We start from the raw sequence: 26,244 nt of genomic DNA on the forward strand, positions 1-26,244 counted from the left end.
AACTTCAATACATGACCCTTGAAACATCTTTTATTCAAAAACTCATCAATTCATGAAAGATTTGAATCAAAATTCCTTCATGCAATATTTCAACTCCGTTCATGGTTTTCATAACATGCAATTGGTGATCAAGAAACTCATGAATTTCTGAAACATGGACATGATTAGAGCTCACATGCATGCAAGGACTTTAAAACTCAAAATGATAAAATTCAAAGATGATCTACCATGAATACTCATGAAAGCCATCAACATGTTCAAAGACCCATTTTCTTGCATTTTTATGAAAGTAGCTCAGAACTTGATGAAATCATGATGCATGGAGGAATAGCTACATAAATTAGACATAGAATCCTTACCCAAGGCTTTAATTTCAGAAATGTGAGATGAACCCTCCTAGTTTCTTCAATCTCTAGCACAAAAACAAGCTTCTCTCTCTAGAATGAGCTATCTCTCTCTAGCTCAAGACATGGATGAACTCAATAAAGCCAAATGAATGATACAACATTCCCAACTCATTAGAATATACACAACACACACCTCACTTTGAGCACAATACACGTGCACACACATGCAAAATTCCAACACATACACACACAAGGGTTTTAATCCCATACACTCAACACCACAAAATGTCTTAGCACATCATACACTTAATCACATCTTGGATCATTAATAGGATTAGATTAGGTATCAATCATGTATCATTTAAATCAAACACAAGTAACCTTAATTAGTCAAGGTTAGCACAAAATTTAATTATTCAAAAATAGTTCCAATTAAGACTTAATTTAATCACATGCGATTTTACTAAACTGAATCAGTTTTTAGCAAAACTTCTCAAATGGTTCCAAAAATTCTAATTAGTCAATCCATGTGCTCAATTTCAGTTTCTGAGACCATTTAGGCTATCAAATTCATATCAAAGCATAAATCATTTCATGTCAAAGCGTAAATCATGATAGATATTACTACGAGTAGCAAATTGAAGGCCCAAATAACATACAAAATACATAATAAACACATAACTTTTTTTTAACCACTTAATTAACATCCTTAATTACGGATTAGTAGTTAATTACAGACTGGGGTTGTTACAATTACTACCAACAATGAGTATGTCATCTACGTAGAGACACAAAATGACATAACCTCTATCAGTGTCTTTAACATATACGCACTTGTCACACTCATTGATTCTAAACCTATTTGACAACATAGTGTTGTCAAACTTCTCATGTCATTGCTTAGGAGCTTGCTTCAAACCATTTAATAACTTGACAAACTTACAGACTTTCTTATTTTGCCCTAGAGCTGAAAACCCCTCAGGTTGTTCCTTATAGATTTCTTTATCTAAATTTTCATTTAAGAAAGTTGTCTTCACATCTATTTGATATATCGCCAAACCACGTAAAGCGGCTATCGCAATCACCATGTGAATGGATGTAATCATTGTCATAGGTGAATACGTATCAAAGTAATCCAAGCCTTCTTGATGCCTATATCCTTTGATAACTAGCCTGGCTTTATACTTATCTATTGACCTATCCGTTTTCATCTTTCTTCTAAATATCCATTTACTCCCCAAGGCCTTACTGCCTAGGAGTAGATCAACCAACTCCCAATTATAGTTCTGTAAGATTGAGTCAATTTCACTCTTAATTGCTTCTTTCCATAAGGGACTTTCAGGTAAAGTCATGGCTTCATGAAAAGTGCGAGGTTCTTTTTCTAATAGATAAGTCAAGAAGTCCAGACCAAAGGACTTGGCAGTCCTAGCTTGCTTACTCCTTCTTCGCTCATCTACTTCCTTATCTTGATCAGCTATTTGATCATCTACTTGATCATCTTCAAGTTCCTTCTCAGAACTTGGATCCACTCTTCGGGTTCGGCAATGAAATACGTCTTCAAAGAAGGACGCATTCCTTGACTCCATTATGGTATTCTTGTGGATATCTGAAATATCAGACTTGTGCACAAGAAACCTATACGCACTATTATTCTGTGCATAATCAATGAATATACAATCCATGGTTTTCAGACCTATCCTAACCCGCTTGGGTGTAGGTACCGTAACTTTTGCAAGACACCCCTACATTTGTAGGAAATTACAAGAAGGCTTGCGGCTTTTTCATAATTCATATGGAGTCTTGTCTACTTTCTTCCAAGGGATTCTATTTAAAATGTAATTCGCAGAGAAAATCGCTTCCCCCCACAAGTTCTGTGGCAACCCAGAACTTATTAACATTACATCCGTTATTGTTTTTAATGTTATATTCTTCCACTGAGAAACACCATTTGACTGAGGGGAGTAAGGTGCTGTGGTTTGGTGAATAATCCTAAATTGAGCACAGATCTTAGCAAACGGGGATTCATAGTCACCAGCACGATCACTTCTTATAGCCTTGATCTTTCGGCTTAATTGATTCTTAACTTCATTCTTGAAAAGAATAAATTTCTCAATCGCCTCATCTTTGCTTTTAAGCAAATACACATAACAGTATTTAGTGCAATCATCAACAAAAGTGATAAAGTATTTGTTGTCAACACATGATTGTACGACTTTCAAATCACACACATCACTGTGCACTAAATCAAAAGGCTTGCTACTTCTTTCAACAGAATAAAAAGAAGTCCTTGTCAATTTTGCTTCTACACAAGTTTCGCACATGTGATTTGGATTAATCTTAAAAGACGGTATATGGCCTCACTTGATTAATCTACGCAAAGAATTAAAATTTATATGACCCAGTCTACCATGCCATAAATTAAGAGACTCAAGCATATAAGCAGAAGAAGAAACTTTCTTATTACGTTTTGGGATAATAGTCATTACATTTAGGTTGAACATACCACTCGACATGTATCCCTTCCCCACATAGACCTCACTTTTGGTCAACACAACCTTATCAGATCCAAATACCATGCTGTAACAACCCCGACCTCTGATTAACGTTAATTCATGATTAAATAAGCTTAATCAGTAATTATGAATTAATTGCATGAGTGTGTGTTGCATTATTGTGCTTATATCTGTTTATCATAGGAATATCTGTTTGTATTTCTGCTTCATTCTACGAATTGAAGGCCTTATCGACATCCAATTACGAAATTGACTTGATTTATGTGCTATTTAAAATTTTGAAAACATTATGGTAGGTTTAATTAAAATTCTATTCGAAACGATTAAATTAGAATAATTTAATGTCTAATTGATTAGTTTGATCAATAATTTAATTATACTTTTAACTAAGCCTATATAAGCCATAAGTGACTTTACACTTTCACACACTCTTATATCTTCATTCTTGATGTCAAAAACGTGAGAGAGAGAGAGAGAAGGAAGGAAATTGAGATCAAAGCTAGGAGAGCGGAAATTACTAGGAATAGTTGGAAAATTGAAGAGAATTGAGAGGTGAAACTTCTACACTTGTGCAATTAAGACTCTAGGTAAGAATTTTGTCCTTAAATTTAGTAATCAAGACTTTAATACAAGAATTCTTAAGAATTAAGCTAAGTTATGCAAGAGATAAGCTAATGAATTAGAAAGGAGGATCATTTCATGCATGCATATATCATGATATCTTGAGTAGATTTCTGAAGAATGTTCACATGCATGTGTCTATCTTAACTTGGTTTTGAGAATTCATCACATTTCTTACCATTTGACCTTAATTGATCATGTTTTGGAAAGCCTAAGCTCAAAGTAATTCATGCATGTCATGTTCATGGCATATTCATAAATTTCAAGTTGGATTTTGATAAATTGGCATGGTTTGGGACCTTGATTTAGTGAAATGATCTTCAAATCATGGTATTTTACAAGTTTCTAAATGTTTTCTAAAATTTGGGCCCAAAAAGATGAATTTTAAGGTGTGTGTGATTCGAGTTTAGAGCTTAGGAGTGCAATCTGGAAATTCCAGATTCTGCACTTCCGCTCGAGTGACAAATTATGCGCTTGAGCGACAAGTCTGTAATCTTACACTTTCGCTCGAGTGACTAGAAGTCTGCTCGAGCGTGAAATGCAAGCTCTCAGAAGTTTACACATTTTGCATACCACTCAAGCGATGGAAGTTGCGCTCGAGCGGGGACCTCAGTCTCACGCTCGAGCGACCGTCGAGCGGCCATCAAGCGGAGATTTCACACAACCAATATTTTTACAAAATTTACAGACTACTCAAGCGAGGGAATCTGCGCTCGAGCTACCCCTCATATGTTTGCATGTCCACTTGAGCGAGGGAAGTTCCGCTTGAGCACAACCCCTGTTTTCAACAAGTTTTGTTAAGAGTTTCAAAGTACATTTTGGCATCCACATTTCATCCTAGGCATTCCTAGGCCATGATTAGGGCTCAATAAGAGGATAAGATCTAGAAACATACTAAGGACAAAACGAAAGAAGTTAAGTACCAACCAAATGTGTATTTCATTTTGTGTTTCTGTTATGTGTGTATAGGTCACGCGCCACAAGTTGTCTGACTTGTCTATTTTGCAAGTGGAGCCATCTGTGAGTAATAACTTTGTAAAGCTATGTTCATGTTAAAGTATTTTCTTATATGATATGACAAGAAATGATCAGCTCTCTGAAATGCTACGCTTTGTATCAATGAATGAATGTCCAATTTTTGACAAGTATGCGTGAAATCCTTAGCACAAGGCCCTTGCCTGGGGGTAATAATACTGTGGTTTACAAGTATAAGGCCCTTTCCCGGGAGTAACAATATCGTGGTTTCAAGGCCCTTTCCCGGGGGTAATAATACCGTGGCTCAAGTATGATACAAGTTTCTCGGTACCGGAGGTTTCTTATGGAACTAACAAGCATGATAACGCTAATGAATGTACCATGTATGATTAAACATGAACTTTGATTTCTGTATGTAGTTTGAACAAGAATATGAATGCACATCTGTTTTGGTATGAACTCTGATTTCTGAATCTGTTATGGACGTCATTCATTTAAACCCTTTACTCTGTTATTATTTACTGGGCTTTCGCTCACTATTTATATTATGTATGTAGGTGAGCAGGCGCGTGACTAGGCCTAAGTTGCTGCCTGGAGTGTTTTGTGTCAGTCAACCACTGTGCCTCTCGGAGAGATTCCTTTTGAGAAGTCAAGTTTTGTGAACCTCATGAAGATGTTTTGTTGGTTGCTTTGCTTATTTGTACATTGGGCTATGTCCCTCATGACATTATATATATGATGATATAAGTTTTATGGAAGTTTGACATTATATAAGTTTAAAACTTATTTGTCTCATGTATGTCTTCACAACTCTATGAACATTTGTATTTTGTATAATTGCTTTCTCAGCCCCTTATATTTTTGTTATTCTATTAAGTGGCCTTGGATAATCTCAAGATTGTTGACCGGTTACATTGCTAAACCTAAAGGGGCGAGTTGAGGTCGTGACAGAGTGATATCAAAACACACATTATACCTCACACACAAGTCCATATGAGCTATAGGATGTCTTAGTAAGAGTTAAGGGCATTCCATCTACATGTGTGAGTATGTATCAATTTTTGTATATAAGAAAACTGCACCTGAATATGAACACATGAAATTGAAACGAATGAACTGAGATTAAATGTTCCGAACACTGTGAAAGGAACTATTTGCCCATGTTTATTGTTTTCTTGTTTCCCTATAGCAATGGAAAACACAAGAAGTGATGATGCAGCAGGGTCCTCTGAGGCTCGAATGAGCCAAATCGAACAAATGCTCACAACCTTAACTGAAGCAATGACACAACAACAGAGGCAACAACCTTTACTTCCCCCCCTCCCCGCCTCTACCTACGTGAGTTGAACCGGATAACAACAACATTATCAACCTAACTCAGAAATTTATGAAGATGAAACCGTCGAGACGCAGAGACATGATTGCTCGAGATTGAGAAATTATTTGAGGTATTTTCTCGTTCTGAGACTCAGAAAGTTCTATTAGCCACCTACACTTTAAAAGATGAAGCTCGAAAATGGTGGTTATTGATTCGAACTAATAATAGGAACATGGCATGGGCACAATTCAATGACATCTTTTATGACAAGTACTTTCCTTAGTATTTTCGGGATCGAAAAGTTTCTGAATTCCACTAATTGAAGTAAGGTAGGATGTCTGTGGCCGAGTATGAAGCTAAGTTTACTGAGTTGGCCAAATTTTTCCCCTCATATGGTCGACACAGATTATAAGAAGGCCCGAAAATTTGAAGGGAGCTTAGACCTGGACGTGTATGATCGAATAAGCGTATTGAAATTGCCTACCTATGTGGAAGTACTTAATAGGGCATTGATGGCAGAGGTCATACTAGCAACAAAGAAACAGACTAATGCTCCAACAACTGAATGGAGAGGCAAAAGATCTAGCTCCAATTTTCGGAAGGGCCGCTCACACTTTGTAGGCAAAAAGAAAAATACTGGGTCTTCAAGTAGTTCAAGCCAAAGCAGTGGGTCTATGCCAGTTTGTCCAGAATGTGGAAGGAAGCATAGTGGCACGTGCCACCGTGCATCTGGTGCTTGTTTTCGATACGGCAAAATAGGCCACATGATTAGAGATTGTTCGACGAGGCTCGACAGGGTTAACCGTCCTGCAGTAAGTTCATCCGAATCTGCTTCTGTACCACGAACGAATATGAGAGCCAATATTGGGGGAGAAAGTTTGAGACAAGGCCGGGTTTTTGCATTAGTACCTGGAGATGTACAAAATACTAAGTCAGTGGTGTCAAGTATAATCTCTATCTATGCTCAAATGCCTATGCGCTGATTGATTCTTGTTCCACGCATTCATTTGTATTGCATGCTTTTTCTCGAAAATTAACTAGACCGTTAGAACCCATGAACTGTTTACTATCTGTGACTACACCATTTGGAGGTCTTATGATATGTGCTTATGTTTATTCGGCATGTGATATTATGATTGGTGATATGACATTGTATGTCGATTTGCTGCCCTTGAGCATTGATCATTTTGATTGTATTCTGGGTATGGATTAGTTGACCAAATACTATGCCACTATTGATTGTGTGAGTAAATCTGTTGTGTTTAGACCACTTGGTATGCCTGAGTTTGTTTTTACTAGAAATGGGGTATTTCCTCCGCTATACTTGATTTCATTTATGAAAGCCAAGAAATTGTTAAGAAAAGGTTGTCAGGGCTATTTGTGTTGTGTGTTGACTGTGTCTTTGAATAATGTTAGTATGGAAAATATTTTCGTGGCCTTTGAATTTCCTGATGTATTTCTTAATAAACTACTTAGGGAGTTAATTGATAAGGAAATTGAATTCATTATCGATGTAGTACTCGGGACATAACCAATTTCTAAAACCCCATACAGAATGTCCACGCCTAAATTGAAAGAATTGAAAACTCAACTCCAGGAACTATTAGACAAGAAGTTTATCTGTCTAAGCACTTCACCTTGGGGTGCTCCAGTGTTATGTGTCAAAAAGAAAGACGGGTCTTTGAGGCTATGTATTGACTATCGTGAGTTAAACAAAGTAATTGTTAAGAACAACTATCTGTTGCCCCGAATAGACGACTTGTTTGATTAACTGCAAAGAGCATAAGTATTCTCTAAGACATACCTTAGGTCTGAGTATCACCAATTAAAGGTTAAGGCAGAACATGTAGAGAAGACTGCATTCAGAACTAGATATGGACACTATGAATTTTTGGTAATGCCATTTGAAATAACTACCGCACCTGCAGTGTTTATGGACCTAATGAATAGGTTTTCAAACAATTCCTTAATGAATTTATCATTGTGTTTATTGATGATATTCTGATTTACTCAAGAAATAGGAAAGAACATGAAAATCATTTGAGAATTGTCTTACAGATTCTGAGAGAAAAGAAGTTATATGCAAAAATTTTCAAATGCGAATTTTGGCTTGACAGTGTAGCATTTCTGGGATATGTAATCAATAAGGATGGTATCTCTGTTGACCCATAGAAAATTGAAGCTATTGTGGACTGGCCTAGACCAACCAATGTATCAGAAGTTCAAAATTTTCTGGGACTTGCAGGCTATTATTGCAAATTTGTGAAGGATTTTTCCAAACTTGCTTTGCCACTCACTCAATTGACATAGAAAACCACACCATTTGATTGGACTGATCAAAGAGAGACCGCATTCCAAGAGTTAAAGACTAGGTTAGTAACTGTACCAATTTTGACTTTGCCGAATGGTACTAATGGCATAACCTTGATTTAGTGAATGATCTTCAAATCATGGTATTTTACAAGTTTCTAAATGTTTTCTGGAATTTGGGCCCAAAAAGATGAATTTTAAGGTGTGTGATTCGAGTTTAGAGCTTGGGAGTGCAATTTGGAAATTCCAGATTCTGTACTTCTACTCGAGTGACAAATTATGCACTTGAGCGACAAGTCAGTAATCTTACACTTCTACTCGAGCGACTAGAAGTCCGCTCAAGCGTGAAATGCAAGCTCCCATAAGTTTACACATTTTGCAGACTGCTCGAGCAATGGAAGTTGCGCTCGAGCGGGGACCTCAATCTCACGCTCAAGTGACCGTCGAGTAGCCATCAAGCGAAGATTTCACACAACCAATACTTTTGCAAAATTTACAGACCGCCCGAGCGAGGGAATCTGCGCTCGAGCGACCCCTCATATGTTTGCATGTCCGCTCGAGCGAGGGAAGTTGCGCTCGAGCGCGATCCTTGTTTTCAGCAAGTTTTATTAAGAGTTCCAAAGTGCATTTTGGCATCCACATTTCATCCTAGGCATTCATAGGCCATGATTAGGGCTCAATAAGAGGATAAGACCTAGAAACACACTAAGGACAAAAAGAAAGAAGTTAAGTACCAACCGAGTGTGTATTTCATTATGTGTTTCTGTTATGTGTGTATAGGTCACGCTCCACAAGTTGTTTGACTGGTCTGTTATGCAAGTGGAGCCATCTGTGAATAATAACTTTATAAAGCTATGTTCATGTTAAAGTATTTTCTTATATGATATGACAAGAAATAATCAGTTTTCTGAAATGCTATGTTCTGTATCAATGAATGAATGTCCAATTTTTGACAAGTATGCGTGGCATCCTTAGCACAAGGTCCTTGCCCGAGGGTAATAATATTGTGGTTTAGAAGTACAAGGCCCTTGACCGGGGGTAACAATACCGTGGTTTCAAGGCCCTTTCCCGGGGGTAATAATACCATAGCTCAAGTATAATACAAGTTTCCCAGTACCGAAAGTTCCTTATAGAACTAACAAGCATGATAACACTAATGGATATACTATGTATGATTAAGCATGAACTCTGATTTCTATATGTAGTTTGAACAAGAATATGAATACACATCTATTTTGGTATGAACTCTGATTTCTGAATCTGTTATGGATGTCATTTATTTAAACCCTTTACTATGTTATTATTTACTAGGCTTTCACTCACTATTTATATTATGTATGTAGGTGAACAGGCGCGTGACTAGGCCTAAGTTGCTGCCTGGAGTGTTTTGTGTCAGCCAACCACTGTGCCTTCCGGAGAGGTTTCGTTTGAGAAGTCAAGTTTTGTGAACCTCATGAAAATGTTTTGTTGGTTGCTTTGCTTGTCTATACGTTGGGCTAAATCCCTCATGACATTATTTGTATGGTGATATGAGTTTTTTTGGAAGTTTGACAATATATAAGTTTAAAACTTATTTGTCTCATGTACGTCTTCACAGCTCCATGGACCTTATATTTTGTATAATTGTTTCTGCAGCCCCTTATATTTTTGTTATTCTGCTAAGAGGCCTTGGGTAATCCGAGGAATACTGGCTGATTATGTCGTTAAACCTAAAGGGGCGGGCTTGGGTTGTGACACATGCGGAAGCCATGCTTGCTTAAGAGCGATCCCAAGACAAGGTTCTTACGAATGTCCGGTACATATAGGACATCATTCAAAGTCAGCTCTTTTCCTGAAGTCATCTTCAGGATCACCTTGCCCTTTCCCCCAACAGTTGAGGTTGCAGAGTTACCCATGAACAACTTCTCACCATTTGAAACTGGTTCAAAGGTTATGAACATTTTCTTCTCCGCACAGATGTGGCGAGTGGCCTCAATGTCCACTCATCATTCCTTCTAGTTGGACCCCACCATGTTCACTTTGGAAACGACAGCTGCCAGATGCATGTCGTCCACATCTAGTGATCGATCTTCCATCTCAGCCACGTGTACCCGGCTTTTGTTTTATGAAAGGTACTTGTTGTAAGGCTTCTTCTTCTTGTGACAGTCAACCGCCCGTGTCACGACCAAAACCCGGCCCTATGGGTTTAGCACCGTAACCGGCCAGTAATCCGAGATTACCGAAGGCCTGCTGAACAGTAATACGGTAAAACAGAGTACAGGGCCTGGCGGAAGCCAATACAGTAAGTAAACAATGTCCAATGAGCTGTGACAGTCTGTATGCCAAAAAGATTTTTCATGCATTCATACATATACAAACAGTACAGTCTATACAGAATTTACAATCACACAGTACAGGGACCTAATCCCTTGATAACAGTACGGTAAACATTCAGTCTATACAGAACAGTTAGACAGTATGAAGACAGGCGGGGGAAAACAAACAAAACACCCCCAAGCCATAGCATGGCAACTCGGAACCTCGCAGTGAGGCACAAAGGCTGGCTTGACAAAACTGGAGTTACCCTGACGCTCCTAGCTCCGATCTGGTGCCTGTACACCTACATATATATATGAGCAGTGAGCTAAATCCCAGTGAATAACATAAAGCGTAAAGGGGTTTAGAATGAATGTCCTTACAGTAATGAAAACAGTTCAATTCAATCAGTATTTCAGTTGTTCAGTACAGTAAACAGTCATATGTGGTACATCCATTAGCATAACAGTAACAGTAGGTCTTAAAAGACCGAACAGTAATGATGGCCATCAGTCAGTAAACAGTAGTGGTTCCACGAGGGAACCGACAGAGGATTCTGTCGCAGTAACAGTAACAGTAAACAGTAAGTACTAAGGATGCCACAGTACAGTTCAGAAATAAAGGACATACATTCATTCAGTAAATAATACCAGTTCAGTAAACAGTTCAGTTCAGTATTCAAAAGATATCAGTTGAACATATCTTTACACAATTGTTACTCACAGAGTTTGGGCTACGGTATGCTAGAGCGTGTCTCCCCAGTTGCCAACCCTACACAGTTCACAGGTTGAACACACACTAAGCTACACAGTTGGGAAATATCATAACTTAATCTCTAATTTGCCTTGGTGTGTTCTACAACGATATCCCCATCTAAATGTCTTAAACTAGGCCTAAGAATGCCTAGGATGGGATGAGGATGCAAAAATACACTTAGAAAACATTTCGCAAAGTTTGCTGAAACTAGGAGCCTCGCTCGAGCGAGACTTTCTCCGCTCGAGCGTAAGTCCAAAATCAAAGGCTTCGCTCGAGCGAGGAATCCTTCGCTCGAGCGGTCTGCAAAACAGTAAAAATACTGGATGCTGAGATTCTACGCGCGATGGTCGCTCGATGGTCGCTCGAGCGGAGCCCTGGACAAAGGTGCTCGCTCGAGCGGGGAATCCTTCGCTCGAGCGAGGAAGCCAAATCTGAAATTTCCAGATCTGCCTCCCAAGCTCAAACCAAGCATTCTACCACTCCAAACTCGACCTCTTGGGCCCAAATTCTGGAAAACATAACTAAATTCAATGTATAACAAGTTTCAAAGCTCAATTTATGAATTCAAGCCCCAAAGGTGAGTCAATTAAAACCACATTCAAACCCATTTTCAAAAATATGAAAAACATGCAAACATGCATGGATTCAAACCAAATTCAATCTTCAAAGCTTGTTCAAATGGGCTCATTTCTTCAAGAACATGATGAATTCATGGAGTATGACCAAAAGATGGACATGCATGTAACCTTTTGCCATGAAAACAACTCAAACATCTACATTACAAACATGCATGCATGAAATGAGTTCCAAATCAACAACAATGAACCAATTCTAGACTTGAAGCACTAGAGGCTCAAGAATCTTACATGAATGAGCTTAAACACAACAAAGAGGGGTTGAATTCCTTACCTAGAGCTTTAGTTACAAGGTGAGGAAGCTAAATTTGCAACCTATGTTCCAATTCCTTCAATTTCCAAGCAATTCACAAGGTAGAACTCAATTCCTCTCCCTTTCCCTCTCTTGGTCGGTTAAGCTCAAGAAATGAGCTGATGAAATGCTCTGATTGAAGTGTATACAAGGCTCAAGTGTGTGCATTTGAGTGGACCACTAAGGGTGGCAATTCGGTAATTAAGTCCAACTCTTTAATTAGCTTATTTAATCTAATTTAATCATACCTAATCAATTTTCAGATAATTGTACTATAAAATCACATAAATTATGAGGGTCATAGAACACTAATCGGTTTTGGATTCGGCCGCCGATAAGGCCTTCAATTAGCAGTTTAAGCATATGAACATGAACAGATAATCATACTGTCAACAGATAAAATGCAATTTAACTAACGTATACTCAATCAATTCGGTTTCCAATTGCAGTCAGACAGTTCAATTATCAGTCAGTTATCAGTCATTATCAGTTCCGTTTAACAGTAATCGGTGATTATCGGTAATCAATCGGTCATTAATCAGTAAACAGTATGGGGGTTGTTACAGCCCGATGCCCATCACTTCCACAGTTAAAGCACTTTCCATTGAACCTAAAAGTAGGTTCTTGCGGCTTGTAGACCGATCTTTTGGAGACATCGCCTCTTACCCCCAGCTTTGAGCTTTTACCTGTCGGTGGCTTTTTCTTTACCCTGAGGACTAGCTACGCTCAACCACATTTGCTTTCACAGTGGAGGTATTCCTCTCTTTCCTCATGTTGTCTTCCTTAATCCGGAGTCTGACATCGAGCTTTTCGACTGTCATCTCCTTTCGTTTATGCTTCAAGTAATTCTTAAAGTCTTTATAGTCGTTAGACAGCTTCTCAATCAGAGTAGTGGCCTGGAATAATTCACTCAGGAACATTCCCTCTGCATGAATTTCGTGCAAAATTACTTGGAATTCTTGGACTTGACTGATGACAGTTTTTTAGTCCACCATCTTGAAGTCCAAAAACCGGCCAATGACAAATTTCTTTACCCCTGCATCCTCGGTCTTGTACTTCGTGTCCAAAGCATCCCACAGCTCATTTGCTGACTTCTTGGCATAAAACACGTTAAAAAGTGAATTTGCCAAGCCATTCAAAACGTAGTTCTAGCAAAAGAAGTCTGACTACTCCCAAGCATCTAGAGCCATGAGCTTCTGTTTGTCTTGCTCATTCTCCTCCACAGCTGGTGGATCTTCACTCCAAACCCTCGCAAAGTTAAGAGTAGTCAGGTAGAACATCATTTTCTGCTGCCACCTCTTGAAATTCACTCTCGTGAACTTCTTCAGGCACTCGTGATGGTTAAGCGGGCCTTTCGGAACAGCAGGAGCAGTAATAGGGTTGACCACAGAGATCACAACAATAGGGGTTGGCAAGTCAGTTGCCTCGGGATTCAGATCCCCACCAACATTCATAGTAGTAGCAATAGCAGCATCAATGACAGTTGTTATTTCTAAAAATTACAACATAATTTCACTTTCTATGTTTCCAGAAATTAAACTTAACACCAAAAAAATCCTACAGTTGGAAATTTAATTCAAAACTAGTCTCACCACTTAACCTAGAATCGAATATGGTCAAGAATGTTCCCACGAAGACTGGAGAGGTCACATTGGTCCCACTTAAAACCTAGTTAATCTTTTCACAAAACTTTCAAGAGCATGTTGGCTCCTAGTCCATGGGAAAATTTTTTTAGAATTAACTTTTCCAAGGGATAAACTAGGTTAAACCAAACTGAGGTCCAAACTTACATGCAATTTAAAAATTGCTACAACAATACAAGCAAAGAAAACTTTCTTAAACACATTGGTAAATAACCACAATAAAACTCAAGCAACCAATTGCTTTAAATAAATGACAAGTAAACCAATCCAATTGAAGATTGTAAGCAGTCCAAAAATTTCTTTCCATGCTTAGGTATTTCTGTTCAACACAAAGGTTAGTAGTCAAAGATTGCACTCCCAAATTCTATTAATTTGGATTTGTATGGTTTCTATTCCCTTTCGCATTGGTATGCCTACAAAGAAAGTTAGTAGCAAACCACAACATAATACAAAATAACTAATTAGAAAAATTTTGTATTTAACCCTTCTGGCTCTATTATGAATAGCACATTAAGTGAAAATTAAAATGCGATATAAGTTACACATATAAAACTTAAAACTCCAAAATTAAATTTACAATTTAATTTACACAATAAATATATAAATAAATTAGACAAGTTACAAAACCTTAAAAAAATTATGATTTCAAATAATTAAATTACAATTTATTGCCATCAGTTATATATCAATTATTACGTAATAAAGATGTAAATAAATTTAAACAAGTAGCATACACCTAATTCTAGAGGAATTACATTGTAAACAACTCATGTGAATAATCCTAGAAATTAAAAAGCAATTAACATGCAAATTATATTGTAAAACTAGAAACATGCCAATCATGATAAAGCACTAGAAAGACAAAGTATGGAAAAATTTATTTATTCACTTTAAATAAATTAAACAATAGATCATTAATCAATTAATTAATTATTAAATAAATTGAATTGCAACGGTAAACTACTTTTTCCTATGAATAACAATGGTCTTCTATGTACATTCAATTAAATATCTAAATAAGTATGTACTATTTTTTTTTTAGGTACAACAGAAAATACAAACAAACTAGGACCTCTCCCTAGAGAGGCCGATCATATCAGCAACAAGATAACATTGAATTTCCTGTGGTGGATCATTAACCACTAAGACATCTTCAGGTTGCTCCGCTCCAAATTTGGCCAACGCATCCGCACACAAGTTCCCCTCTTTATAGATGTGGTGGATGGTGCATTCACATCCTCTGAAAATTATTTTTGCATCCTCCAATAGTGCCTTAAAAGGGAATTTATCATCTATGGCATCCTCCATCAGCTGCACAACTTGTTTAGCATCAGTCTCAATGATCACCTCGTGCATACCTTTCTAGAGCATCACTGTCAGTCCTTTGTGGAGAGCCCACAGTTCCGCCTCCAAGCTTGTTCCACTGTCCAACCTTCCATAGTAGCCACACACCCAAGCGCCGCGTACATCTCTGAAAACTCCGCCAAAATCGCCTCCACCTCCCAGCTTCCTATTGCCATCAACATTTAGTTTTATTTTACCTGCAGGAGGTAACATCCACTGTATCAATCTAAAAGCAGGCCTGGGATTAATAATGGACAAATTGAAAGCCAAATCAATATCTCTTGAGTAGTCAAGAATGAATTTAACACTATCCATGCCATTACACAACTTTTTTTCAAAAACAAAAACATTTCTATTTTTCCAAATTTTCCATAAAGTGATAATGAAGACAGAAGACCAAGTAGCCTGCTCATTAAAAGGCTTTTTATTCTTGGAATTAGACAAAAGCCAATCCTTCCAAGATAAGCTAAACATGTTTCTGCACCAGGTTCGGCCACATAAGGCCAACCACACTTCTTTGGCTTTGAAGCAATGTCTGAATAAGTAATCCATGTCTTCCACCCCACAGTAGCTAGGGCATGCATGGGCAGATGTTAAGCCCCTACTCAATCTCATAAGGTTAGTTAGCAGTTTTCCATGAAAAAGAAGCCACATAAAACCTTTAAGTTTTTGAGGTAGCCTTACTTTCCAAATCCAGCTCCAGTTATCTACATAACTATGATGGCCCATGATAATATCATAGGCAGAGGTAGTAGAAAAAACCTCCACTAAGGGTGCTATTCCAGTTAAAACTATCTGTGATAGTAGAAGAAGGAGAAGGTGCAGCCAAAATGATAACAACAATGTAAGAAGGCATTAGAGTGGACACAAAATCCACATTCTAACCTCCATGCTCATTCAAGAAAGCGTTAACAGTACCAAAACCACCAGCAGGTATATGGTTGGATTGGTGGTCAATAGTCATTAACTCCTCAAAGGATTTATCACCACACCACCAATCCTTTCATATATCTACCAATTCACCACTTCCAACTTTCCATTTCACCCATTTTCTGAGAATATGTCTAGTTTAGAGAATGCCTCTCCACACATAGAAAGCAAGTTTCTTCTTAGGCCAATTATAGAAGGTAGTTCTATTCAAATATTTTCTTCTCAACACATCAAGCCACAAACCTTCCTCATTATTTAAAAGTTTCCAGCCAAGTTTAGAAAGTAAAGCCAGATTTTGGTCTCTAGCCTTCTTTAAACCAAGTCCACTATGTTTTTTCAAAGTGCAAACAGTGTCCCACTTCACTAAGTGGACTTTTTTCCGTTTAGGGGTATCACCCCACAAGAAATTTCGATTAAGTCTATCAATAGCATCACACACTTTCATAGGAAACACAGTAGTCTGCATGGTATAAGCTGGGATAACAGAGCTAATAGCTTGAATAAGGGTATTTCTGCCAGCCAAGGACAGAGCACTGGTTTTCCAACCAGCCAGCTTATGTTGCATTTTCTCAAGAATAGTGTTAAAGTGCCCTCTGTTGACTCTCCCATATAAAAGGGGAACACCCAGATATTTCCCTAACTTAGAAGTGAGGGGAATGCCACATATAAGGCTCAAATCTCTGGCCACTCTCCTTTCAATGTTAGCAGAAACAAAGATTTTGGATTTTTGGGCATTAACTTTCAATCCAGAAATCTCACAGAACTCAGCCATGGTGGTCATAATTGTGTTACAAGTTCTTATATCTGCCTTGCTAAATAACATTAAATCATCAGCAAAAAATAAATGTGTCAGACAAGGGCCCCTATGGGAGGTCTTAGTGCCTTTCCATTTATTGTTTTCAGCTTGCTTGGTAATCATGTTAGATAATCTTTCCATACACAACACAAACAAGTAGGGAGATAAAGGGTCTCCCTGTTTTAGCCCCCTTTCAGGTTTAAACTCTTGCAATGGTTCACCATTCCAAAGAATGACAGTGCTGACAGAAGTAACACAACACATAATCATATCACTAAGGTTGTCATCTAAACCAAACTCTTCTAGAGTCAGTTTCAAAAACTCCCAAGATATATTATCATAGGCCTTTTCCAAGTCAACCTTGAGGATCATTCTACCAACTTTCCCTTTCTTAGAACTTAAGGTATGAATAATTTCCTGCGAGATAACAATATTATCACTGGTAGAACGACCAGGCACAAAGCTACTTTGGTTAGGCCATACAAGCTTACAGAGCAAAGGTCTAATTCTACTAACCAAAATTTTTGCAATGATTTTGTAGGTCACATTACACAGACTAATGGGTCTAAACTATTTAATATTCACAGGGTTATCCAGTTTAGGGATAAGAGACACCAGGGTACGGTTGATGGTTGAGGGAATAGAATGGGTAGCAAAACAGTTTTTGATAAAATCACACACAGAAGGGCGAATCACATTCCAATAGGTATGATAAAAGATGGCTTGGAAGCCATCTCTTCTAGGGGCTTTAAAGGCTTTAATATTTTTCACAGCCTGCCAAATCTCATCATTAGTAACTACTTTCATGAGCTCACAATTCTCCTCAACATTAACAACATGACTAGCCAAGTTGTTCCAATGACTCAAAGAAATAGAAGGATTATGAGCAAACAGAGTAGTAAAATAATTGAGCACATGCCTCTTAAGCTCATCAGGATTATCAATCCAACCACCATTAGCACCCTTCAGAACATCAATTTTCTTTCTCCTCCTTTTTATAATAGTGGTGAGATGAAAGAATTTTGTGTTTCTGTCACCTTGGGTGATCCATTTCGATCTAGATTTCTGAAACCACAGCAGTTCCTCTTGAAAGAGGACTTTATTATATTGAGCAATCAAATCAAGTTCTAACACATGAAGGTTATGGGAATATAAAGTTGTCTGGGTTCTCTGAATTCCTTTAATCCGCCCAAGTAACCATCTTTTCCTCCTAAATATGTTACCAAACACATCTTTATTCCAATTACTAGCCTTGTGAGCTAGAGTATCAAGTTTAGTCATAAGGGAAGTTTGGTTGTTAGACCAACTTTCCTCCACCACTGTGTGAAACTCTTCATGAGAGATCCAGGCAGCCTCAAATTTGAAAAGCTTACAAGAGGGTTTAAAAGGAGATATACCTTGAGTGAATATCATTATTGGGGAATGGTCAGAGTAAGTTCGTGGGAGGTTTCGAACCAGACCTTCAGGGAAGCTAGTTCTCCACTCACTGTTGCACATAGCTCTATCCAAATGAACCATTGTATTAGCCCAACCTTGTCTATTATTTGTCCAGGTCAGCCTCGGACCAGTGCAACCCAAGTCCATTAACTGACAATTGTTCATTCTTTCTGAGAACTTGTTTATTCTTCGTTGATCTTGGCTGCTAGAAAGACTTGAGCTCCCTGCAGATTGTCTCTTTTCTGAATGGCTAGCAAAATCATTAAAGTCTCCAGCTATCATCCAAGGTGCAGAATTAGTTTGAACAGTGTTTTCCAAGCTGTCCCATAAATCTTCTCTTTTGTTGTTGATAGGACTTGCACACACTGCCGTGAGAAGCCACTCAGGGTAATCCTGCTTAGCAATCCTGGCTGTGATGAGTTGAGAGCTGGCTTCAGAGACTCTAACATTGACTAGACTGGGGTTCCAAAGCATCCAGATTCCCCCACTTCGACCTACAGGATCAACATGAGCTGAAGTAGTAAATCCCATCTGGTTGAAAAACATTCCCATGGCAGCCAACTCCACTTTTGTTTCCATAAGAACTAACAAATCTGGCTTGTGGATCTGTACTAATTCACGCAAATTTCTTTTGAACTTTTTGTTTCCCGCACCTCTACAAGTCGAAATTAGTAAAGTCATGGATGATCTGTTAAATTTGGGTGGTGACATCTGGTCAACAAAGCCCAGAAGTTCCTTTGCTTTCTTTAGGTTGTCCTCCATGGATTTCAATGCCTCTACCGATATCATGTGATGCTCCTGACCCATTTCGATCTGCCTCCATGGTTGAATCCTGATTTTTACTTCCTCTATCCACCCTTCTGAGGCAATGCGGTGAAATGCTTCTGTCCCTGGTGTGAGAAACACCATCACTCTGTTTTGGCTCACTGTGAGTTGTTCCACGGGGTAGTTCTCTCCTTCGGCCTCCATTCTTGTCCGGTGGCTTTCTGGTCTTTGCTTGGGGTTGAACTTGAACTTGAGGGTTGGCTTGTTGCAGAAGAGTGGCTTCAGTGGTGGTGGGTGGGGGATTACCACTATGAGTAGATGGGATAAACTTTGACATCTGAGCCATGGTAGTACTGTTGGAGTTCTGATGGCGTGTCTGTAGGTTTTGAAACTCTGATCCCAGTCTAATGTCCTTTCCATTGTTGGCTTTAACAGTAGCTAGGGGGCTATGTGATATATTTCCCACAATTGGGCTATTGTTGGTCTTATAGTGAAACCCCAACTCCTCATTAGTTCTACTAGTTTGACCTGGATCTTTGACAGGCCCACCTTTCTCTCTCAGATCATGAAATTTGTTGCCCATTTGGGCTTTGTTTCCTCTATTAGGCAGCGACCCTTTGGCTTTTCTTCTTTGGCTTGTGACTGTCATCCAAGGCCCATACGTGGGTCGGCCCAATTCAGAATCTGCCCTTTCTTGGTCTGGGTTTGGGCTTTTGCCCGTTTGGTCCATTGTCTTCTCTATTGTGTTGCCGGTGCAATCTTGGGGCTGGGTTGCTAACGTCGGTAGTTAATAATCACTGTAGCTTTCTTGGTTGACAATCACTATAGCTTTCTTGGCGATGCCCTACCCTGCCACAAGAGAAGCAAAGTGAGTGGAGGTGTTCATATTTAACTCCATAAGTATACTTACCAATGGTAAAGTGAGAAATCAGTGGTTTTTGAAGATCGATTTCAACGCACACACGAGCGTACTTCCCGCGAGCTACCATGGCTATGTTGATATCAACTTTCAAAGGGACTCCCAAGGCTTTAGCTATATGAAATAAGACCTTTTCATTATAATACTCAATGGGTAGATTAGGAAATCTAACCCAGATCGCGGTGGTATCCTCTTCAGCATCATCAGACTTAAAATCTTGTTGCCATTTCCTTACGGTGACATAATGATCCAAAACAATCCAAGGACCACCTGTATAAACCTTAGTATAATCCTCAACCATGTCAAATTTAACTATAAAAAATCCGTTCCCTATATCCAAAGCTTCAAAATCTGCTTGCAGACCCCAAATTTTGGACATTTTCAGCATGAACAATTTATACCCTATGGTTTTCCCAAGCAGACGCACAATCAGGCACTTTTTCCAGGGTTCCCTAATCTTCTTCAGAAGAGTCGGAGGAATTCTGATGTTGGGAATGGCACTATGATTTTCAAAACCATCCTTACCCATTTCCTCTATTTGTGCATCAGTGTTATCATCCTTCTCATCAGAGGATAATACTTCCACATCGCAATCAAAATTTTTTTCATTACCATTCTCATTAAACCTAGATCGTAAGAGGGCCTGTTTGAAGGAGCGATTTCCAAAGGTACTCATCTTAATATCTGTAGATTCAGGGCAAGTCGCCGTGATCTGATTCGGATTAACCTCGTCAGTAGCTAGGGCATCCACATGGCACGCATGAGACACCCCTCCCAAAATTTCAGGCTCTAAGATGAATTCATTCATCGTTTCGTCCTTTGAATCAACTGTGCTTTTAATCTTCTTAGTGTTTCTGATCAGATGATCTGCCTCCTTCGTGGAGCAGCCCGTTTCCAGCCGTTGTTCTCTGGCGATTGGAAGCTCAGTAACGGTCATATTTCTATAAATGTATATATATGTTTCAATAGTACATACTTACTTTTAATAAGTATGTACTATTGAAACATATATTTACATCTATAGAAACCACTAAATGGCAGCATGCAAATAATAGTAAATTAACACTCTAATCAAGAATTTCATAGGTGAAATAATGCCGATCACATGTGCTTCAGGTACCAAGACGATAGCATGCATCTATATAACAAACAGTAGGTTAACAGACTATTTTACACGGAAACCAAACCAAAAATCTAGGTAAAACATATATTTATTTTTTATTTTTTATTTATCAACAGAGGCCTATGTTGGTTTTTGTCCTAATAAAATAAATCTGACATCATGTATTATAGCATACTTAACATGCACATTAATATGATAAACACAGTGGCCTGAATATATATAGTGTGAGGGCATAGTTTTGGGTAGTCCACGTAGCTGAGGTTGTTAGCCGAGGTGCCACGTGGGCGGACCATAATGCCAAGATATGGTGCGATAATACCGGAATCTGAGATATTTGGATAGAGGACTAGAGTCCTAGGTTGGGAGAGGACTTCAGTTTGGATAAAGATAAGACTCCTAAAGAGTTTATCCCAATCCTATTGGGAGTCCAAGATTAGCAGTAATCCAGAGTCCATTGAAGCAAGGCTTCAATTGGGAATAGGTTTATGTTGGCTATAAAAGGAAGGTACCCTCATGGGTCTAGGGTATGCTTTTTATGCTTTGTCTAGTGAGTTAAGCACTATTGGTTATCTTTGAGAGATATTTTACTGACTTGATCATCGGAGTGCCCCCGGGTGGACGAACCATTGCAAGATTCTTATATTTCTGTGACAGGTTGTTCGAGCTTAATCTATTCTGCTAGTGCTCTCCAGCGAGTTTCCCCTTTTTGGTTGTGTGGTCGAAAATCAACACCCATAATTTGGCGCCATCTGTGGAAACTTAAGGACAATAGATGGCCAACAACGAGTATGGAGAAAAGATTGGGGCTGACATCCCTAGTGGGGGTAGTAAACTTGCCAATCTAAACGTGGAAGAAGAAAACCGTAATGAAGGAGCACGAGATCAAAATCCCGGGGAGAATAACATCGGCCAAAATGGAGACGCACCGAAGAAAGCAAGCCGAGATAAGTACTACCGTAACAGCAACCTTCAGGTATGGAAGGACAGATGCTGGAGAAAAGACGAGAAAACTGAAAGACATGGCAAATAAGTTGACATATCTACAAATAGTGGTCAACCTCATGATGCAGAACAACGTGATACAGCCGACATCCCTATCACAAGACATACCGGCACTAGCAACCAAAATTGGTGCCCAGAAAACAAGATCTCAGCCTAGATGAGTGGGTCCGAGGAGACAAGAGCTCAGCCTAAGTGAGCAGATTCCGGATTCCAGATCCCGGATCCCAGATCCTAGAAGACAAGATCTCAGCCTAGAAGATTAAGTCCAAGAATACAAGAGCTCAGCCTAAGTGAGCAAATCCCTGATTCCAGTACTTGACGATGTTTCTAAGCGAAACATGACGAATAACTTAGACTCATTATATGGCAGAGTTGAATTACACTTGCATATAATAGAGTTGAACTAAGTTGGCGATGTTTCTAAGCGAAACATGACGAATAACTTAGACTTATTATATGACAGAGTTGAATTATACTTGCATATAATAGAGTTGAACTAAGTTGGCGATGTTTCTGATTAAAGCATGACGGATAACTTAGACTTATTATATGGCAGAGTTTCTACTTGCATATAATAGAATTGAACTAAGTTGGCGATGTTTCTGATTGAAACGTGACAAATAACTTAGACTTATTATATGGCAAAGTTCCTACTTGCATATAATAGAGTTGAACTAAGTTGGCGATATTTCTGATTGAAACATGACGAATAACTTAGACTTATTATATGACAGAGTTTCTACTTGCATATAATAGAGTTGAACTGAGTTGGCGATGTTTCTGATTGAAACATGACGAATAACTTAAACTTATTATATGACAGAGTTCTTATTTGCATATAATAGAGTTGAACTAAGTTGGTGATGTTTCTGATTGAAATATAACGAATAACTTAGACTTATTATATGGTAGAGTTCCTACTTGCATATAATGAAGTTGAACTAAGTTGAATCAACTTGAACTTTCTATGTCAGCAGAATCAGACACAGATTGACGCTAAGTGCATGTCAATCAAGATTAACAAAGAGGCTGAGGTTGATAGCCTCGGCCAGTCTTTGTTTGAATTTGACCTCGACGACAAGGTCAAAACCACATACTTAATGAGAACCTAAGTGGAACTTAAGTTCACGTTAGGGGGTAGAGGGCTGGAGAATGATGCTTGGGAGTTAGAATTTACAAGGAAGATTGGTTTAATACTTGTTGAAATTTTAAGAAAAATTTACAAGTTGAAGTTAAGTCGAGGTTATGTTAAAGGAAGTTGGTTTAACACTTGTTGAAATTTTAAGAAAAGTTTACAAGTTGAAGTTAATCCAAGGTTATGTTGAAATAATAGAAGACAAAGGTCCTGATAAGTAAAGAGTGAAGTGGCAAGTTGTGAGTAGCACTTGTGAAAATATTATGATAAATATTTTCAAGTGTTAGGTCAAAGCCGAGATAAAACTGCTAGTGGGTATAGCCGAAGTATTCCACACCAAGAAGATTACACATTTGAGGTGTATGTTGAAGACATGCAAAATATTCTAAGTATGAAAACATGCAAAGCATAGAAGAAAAATGGTAAGCATACATGATGAAAGCAATATTCAACACTTAGAAGAAAATAGAAGGCTTGCATTGAAAAGGGACAGCTTGTTCAAGTACATAAACAGGCACATCGGTCTGACAAAACAGATACTGTTCAAAACAGAGAAGAAAATTACAAAGAAAAAGGTACAATGGAAAGAAAAATTCCTAAGTACTAGGATCTTGTGCATTGATCTCAGACTATTCAACCTTGACTGTTGGCATTGTTTCGGTCTTGGCAGATAGCTGGGCAGACTTCTCGGCCGTGATTTCGGCATCGATTTCTAGAAGAGTCTGGTCTAGGCTTTTTGCAACGGCAGTGATCTCAGTTTCAGAAGTGTCGGCCTTCTTTGGTGAGGTGCTTTTGGAGACCCCATCCTCGTCATCCTCAATCAAGTCCAGGACTTGATCATTTAGAGTAGAGAACTTGGCCCCAACAACAAAGTAGCGAACTTGGCCCCAGCAGCAGCTTCAAATTCTTTCTTGGCAACCTCAGCCTCGGCCTCTTCCTTGTCTCTGGCCTCCTCGTCGTCGGCCTCTTCTACTTTCTTGGCCTCATCCTCAGATTGATTGGGAGAGGAAGGGAAAGGGACATTGAGCTGACCCATATCATGGAGGGAAAAGTCCTTGGGAACAAACATCTTTTTGAGGGCTGTCATCCAGTCAAGATAATAGCCTTTGTTGCAGGCCATGTTAACTTGTTTTTTCAACCTTAGCAATGGCCTCGGCTTTGGCAGCCGTAACTTAGTCCACTTGCTTCATGTGCTTCTCTTTCGAGATATTGAGTTGCTGGAGGCATGAGGATATCAGATTGACTATAAGGAGATGAAGTGGATTGCACAGTTATGACATCAGAGATGTCAACGAGAAGGTCTTCTACGACAAGAGTTCAGCGAGACATGTCGTCGTTGGTTACGACGATGTTTACTCACAAATAAGGCGATTGAAAAATTATCAAGTCTAATGTTGGAAGCTTAGGACCTCGGTGTTTCCTGTTCCTGGTTATAGTTGCAAGATTGTCGATATGTCGATGTTTGCACTGCCATTGAAATGGTGGGTTGATACGTGGAGCAGTTGATGAAGTGCTTGGCTGCTAGTCTGGTTCAGCTAATAGAGTTTGAACCTGGGGCACGAATGGATTATTCATGGAAATCAATGCTTCAAGAACAAAGATGATGGTTTGCAGAGGCAAAAAGAAAGTGTCTGGGGACACAGACAGAGGCAAAATAAAAAAGATGGCAAAAAGTTATGATTTCGAGTCCTTAGGCGACGTGCTCGTGTTGATATTAGACGGCTGGGGACAAAACTGATGCGACACGATGGAGACATGATTAGTACGCTCCAATATGATGATGATCTTGATTGAGAAGTACGATCTCAGTTGAGATGATCTCGGTAGAGGTGATGATCTCGGTTGAGATGACGATCTCGGTTGAGATGTTGAATTTGGATGGGAGCAGAACTTGTTTATTCTTGGTTTCTTATGAGATGATACTAGGATCTTGATGTTCTTGAACTAGCAAGTCATGATCTCTGCTAGTAGTGTGATCTCTGTTGAGATGTTGGACCTAGATGAGATAGAACATGGTGGTTCTTTGTTCTTGATTCTTAATTCTTGATTCTTGACGAGTGGACATATGAGTCCTTATTTCTTGGCGTCAACAAGTCAGGATCTTGGTCGGAGGAGTACATATATAGGTTCCATCACCTCAGCTTACCGAGGTAATAGAACCTAGGGGGCAGTTGTGGAGGCATATTTTTGGTAGTCCACGTGGCCGAGGTTGTTAGCCGAGGTGCCACGTGGGCGGACCATAATGCCAAGATATGGTGCGATAATACCGGAATCTGAGATATTTGGATAGAGGGCTAGAGTCCTAGATTGTGAGAGGACTTCAGTTTGGATAAAGATAAGACTCTTAGAGAGTTTATCCCAATCCTACTGGGAGTCCAAGATTAGCAGTAATCCAGAGTCCATTGAAGCAAGGCTTCTATTGTGACTTGATTTGTGTTGGCTATAAAAAGAAGGTACCCTCATGGGTCTAAGGTATGCTTTTTATGCTCTGTTTAGTGAGTTAAGCACTATTGGTTATCTTTGAGAGATATTTTACTGACTTGATCGTCGAAGTGCCCCCGGGTGGACGAACCATCGCGGGATTCTTATATTTTTGTGACAGGTTGTTCGGGCTTAATCTATTCTGCCAGTGCTCTCCAGCTGAGTTCCCCCTTTTTGGTTGTGTGGTCGGAAATTAACACCCACAAGCCGAGGCGATAGAACCTAGGGGGCAGTTGTGGGGGCATGTTTTTGGGTAGTCCATGTGGCCGAGGTTGTTAGCCAAGGTGCCACGTGGGCGGACCATAATGCCGAGATATGGTGCGATAATACCGGAATCTAAAATATTTAGATAAAGGACTAGAGTCCTAGATTGGGAGAGGACTTCAGTTTTGATAAAGATAAGACTCTTAGAGAGTTTATTCCAATCCTACTGGGAGTCCAAGATTAGCAGTAATCCAGAGTCCATTGAAGCAAGGCTTCTATTGGGACTAGGTTTGTGTTGGCTATAAAAGGAAGGTACCCTCATGAGTCTAAGGTATGCTTTTTATACTCTGTCTAGTGAGTTAGGCACTATTGGTTATCTTTGAGAGATATTTTACTGACTTGA

General features: G+C 39.0%; 1 protein-coding gene across 1 annotated transcript; it reads right to left on the reverse strand.

Moving 5' to 3' along the window:
• Window positions 1-14,738: 14,738 nt before the first annotated feature.
• LOC145821238 (uncharacterized) lies at window positions 14,739-19,290 on the reverse strand. The gene is made up of 2 exons (XM_082917757.1): window positions 18,173-19,290; window positions 14,739-15,246 (listed from the first exon to the last, which is right to left on the reverse strand). The coding sequence occupies exons 1-2, from the start codon at window positions 19,179-19,181 to the stop codon at window positions 15,068-15,070; spliced, it is 1,188 nt and encodes a 395-aa protein (XP_082773883.1). The 5' UTR covers window positions 19,182-19,290; the 3' UTR covers window positions 14,739-15,067.
• Between the last annotated feature and the right edge of the window lie 6,954 nt (window positions 19,291-26,244).

This window comes from Camellia sinensis, chromosome 3 (genome assembly GCF_055761805.1).
Source record: "Camellia sinensis isolate YWXY chromosome 3, ASM5576180v1, whole genome shotgun sequence".
In the NCBI taxonomy this organism is placed as follows: Eukaryota; Viridiplantae; Streptophyta; class Magnoliopsida; order Ericales; family Theaceae; genus Camellia; species Camellia sinensis.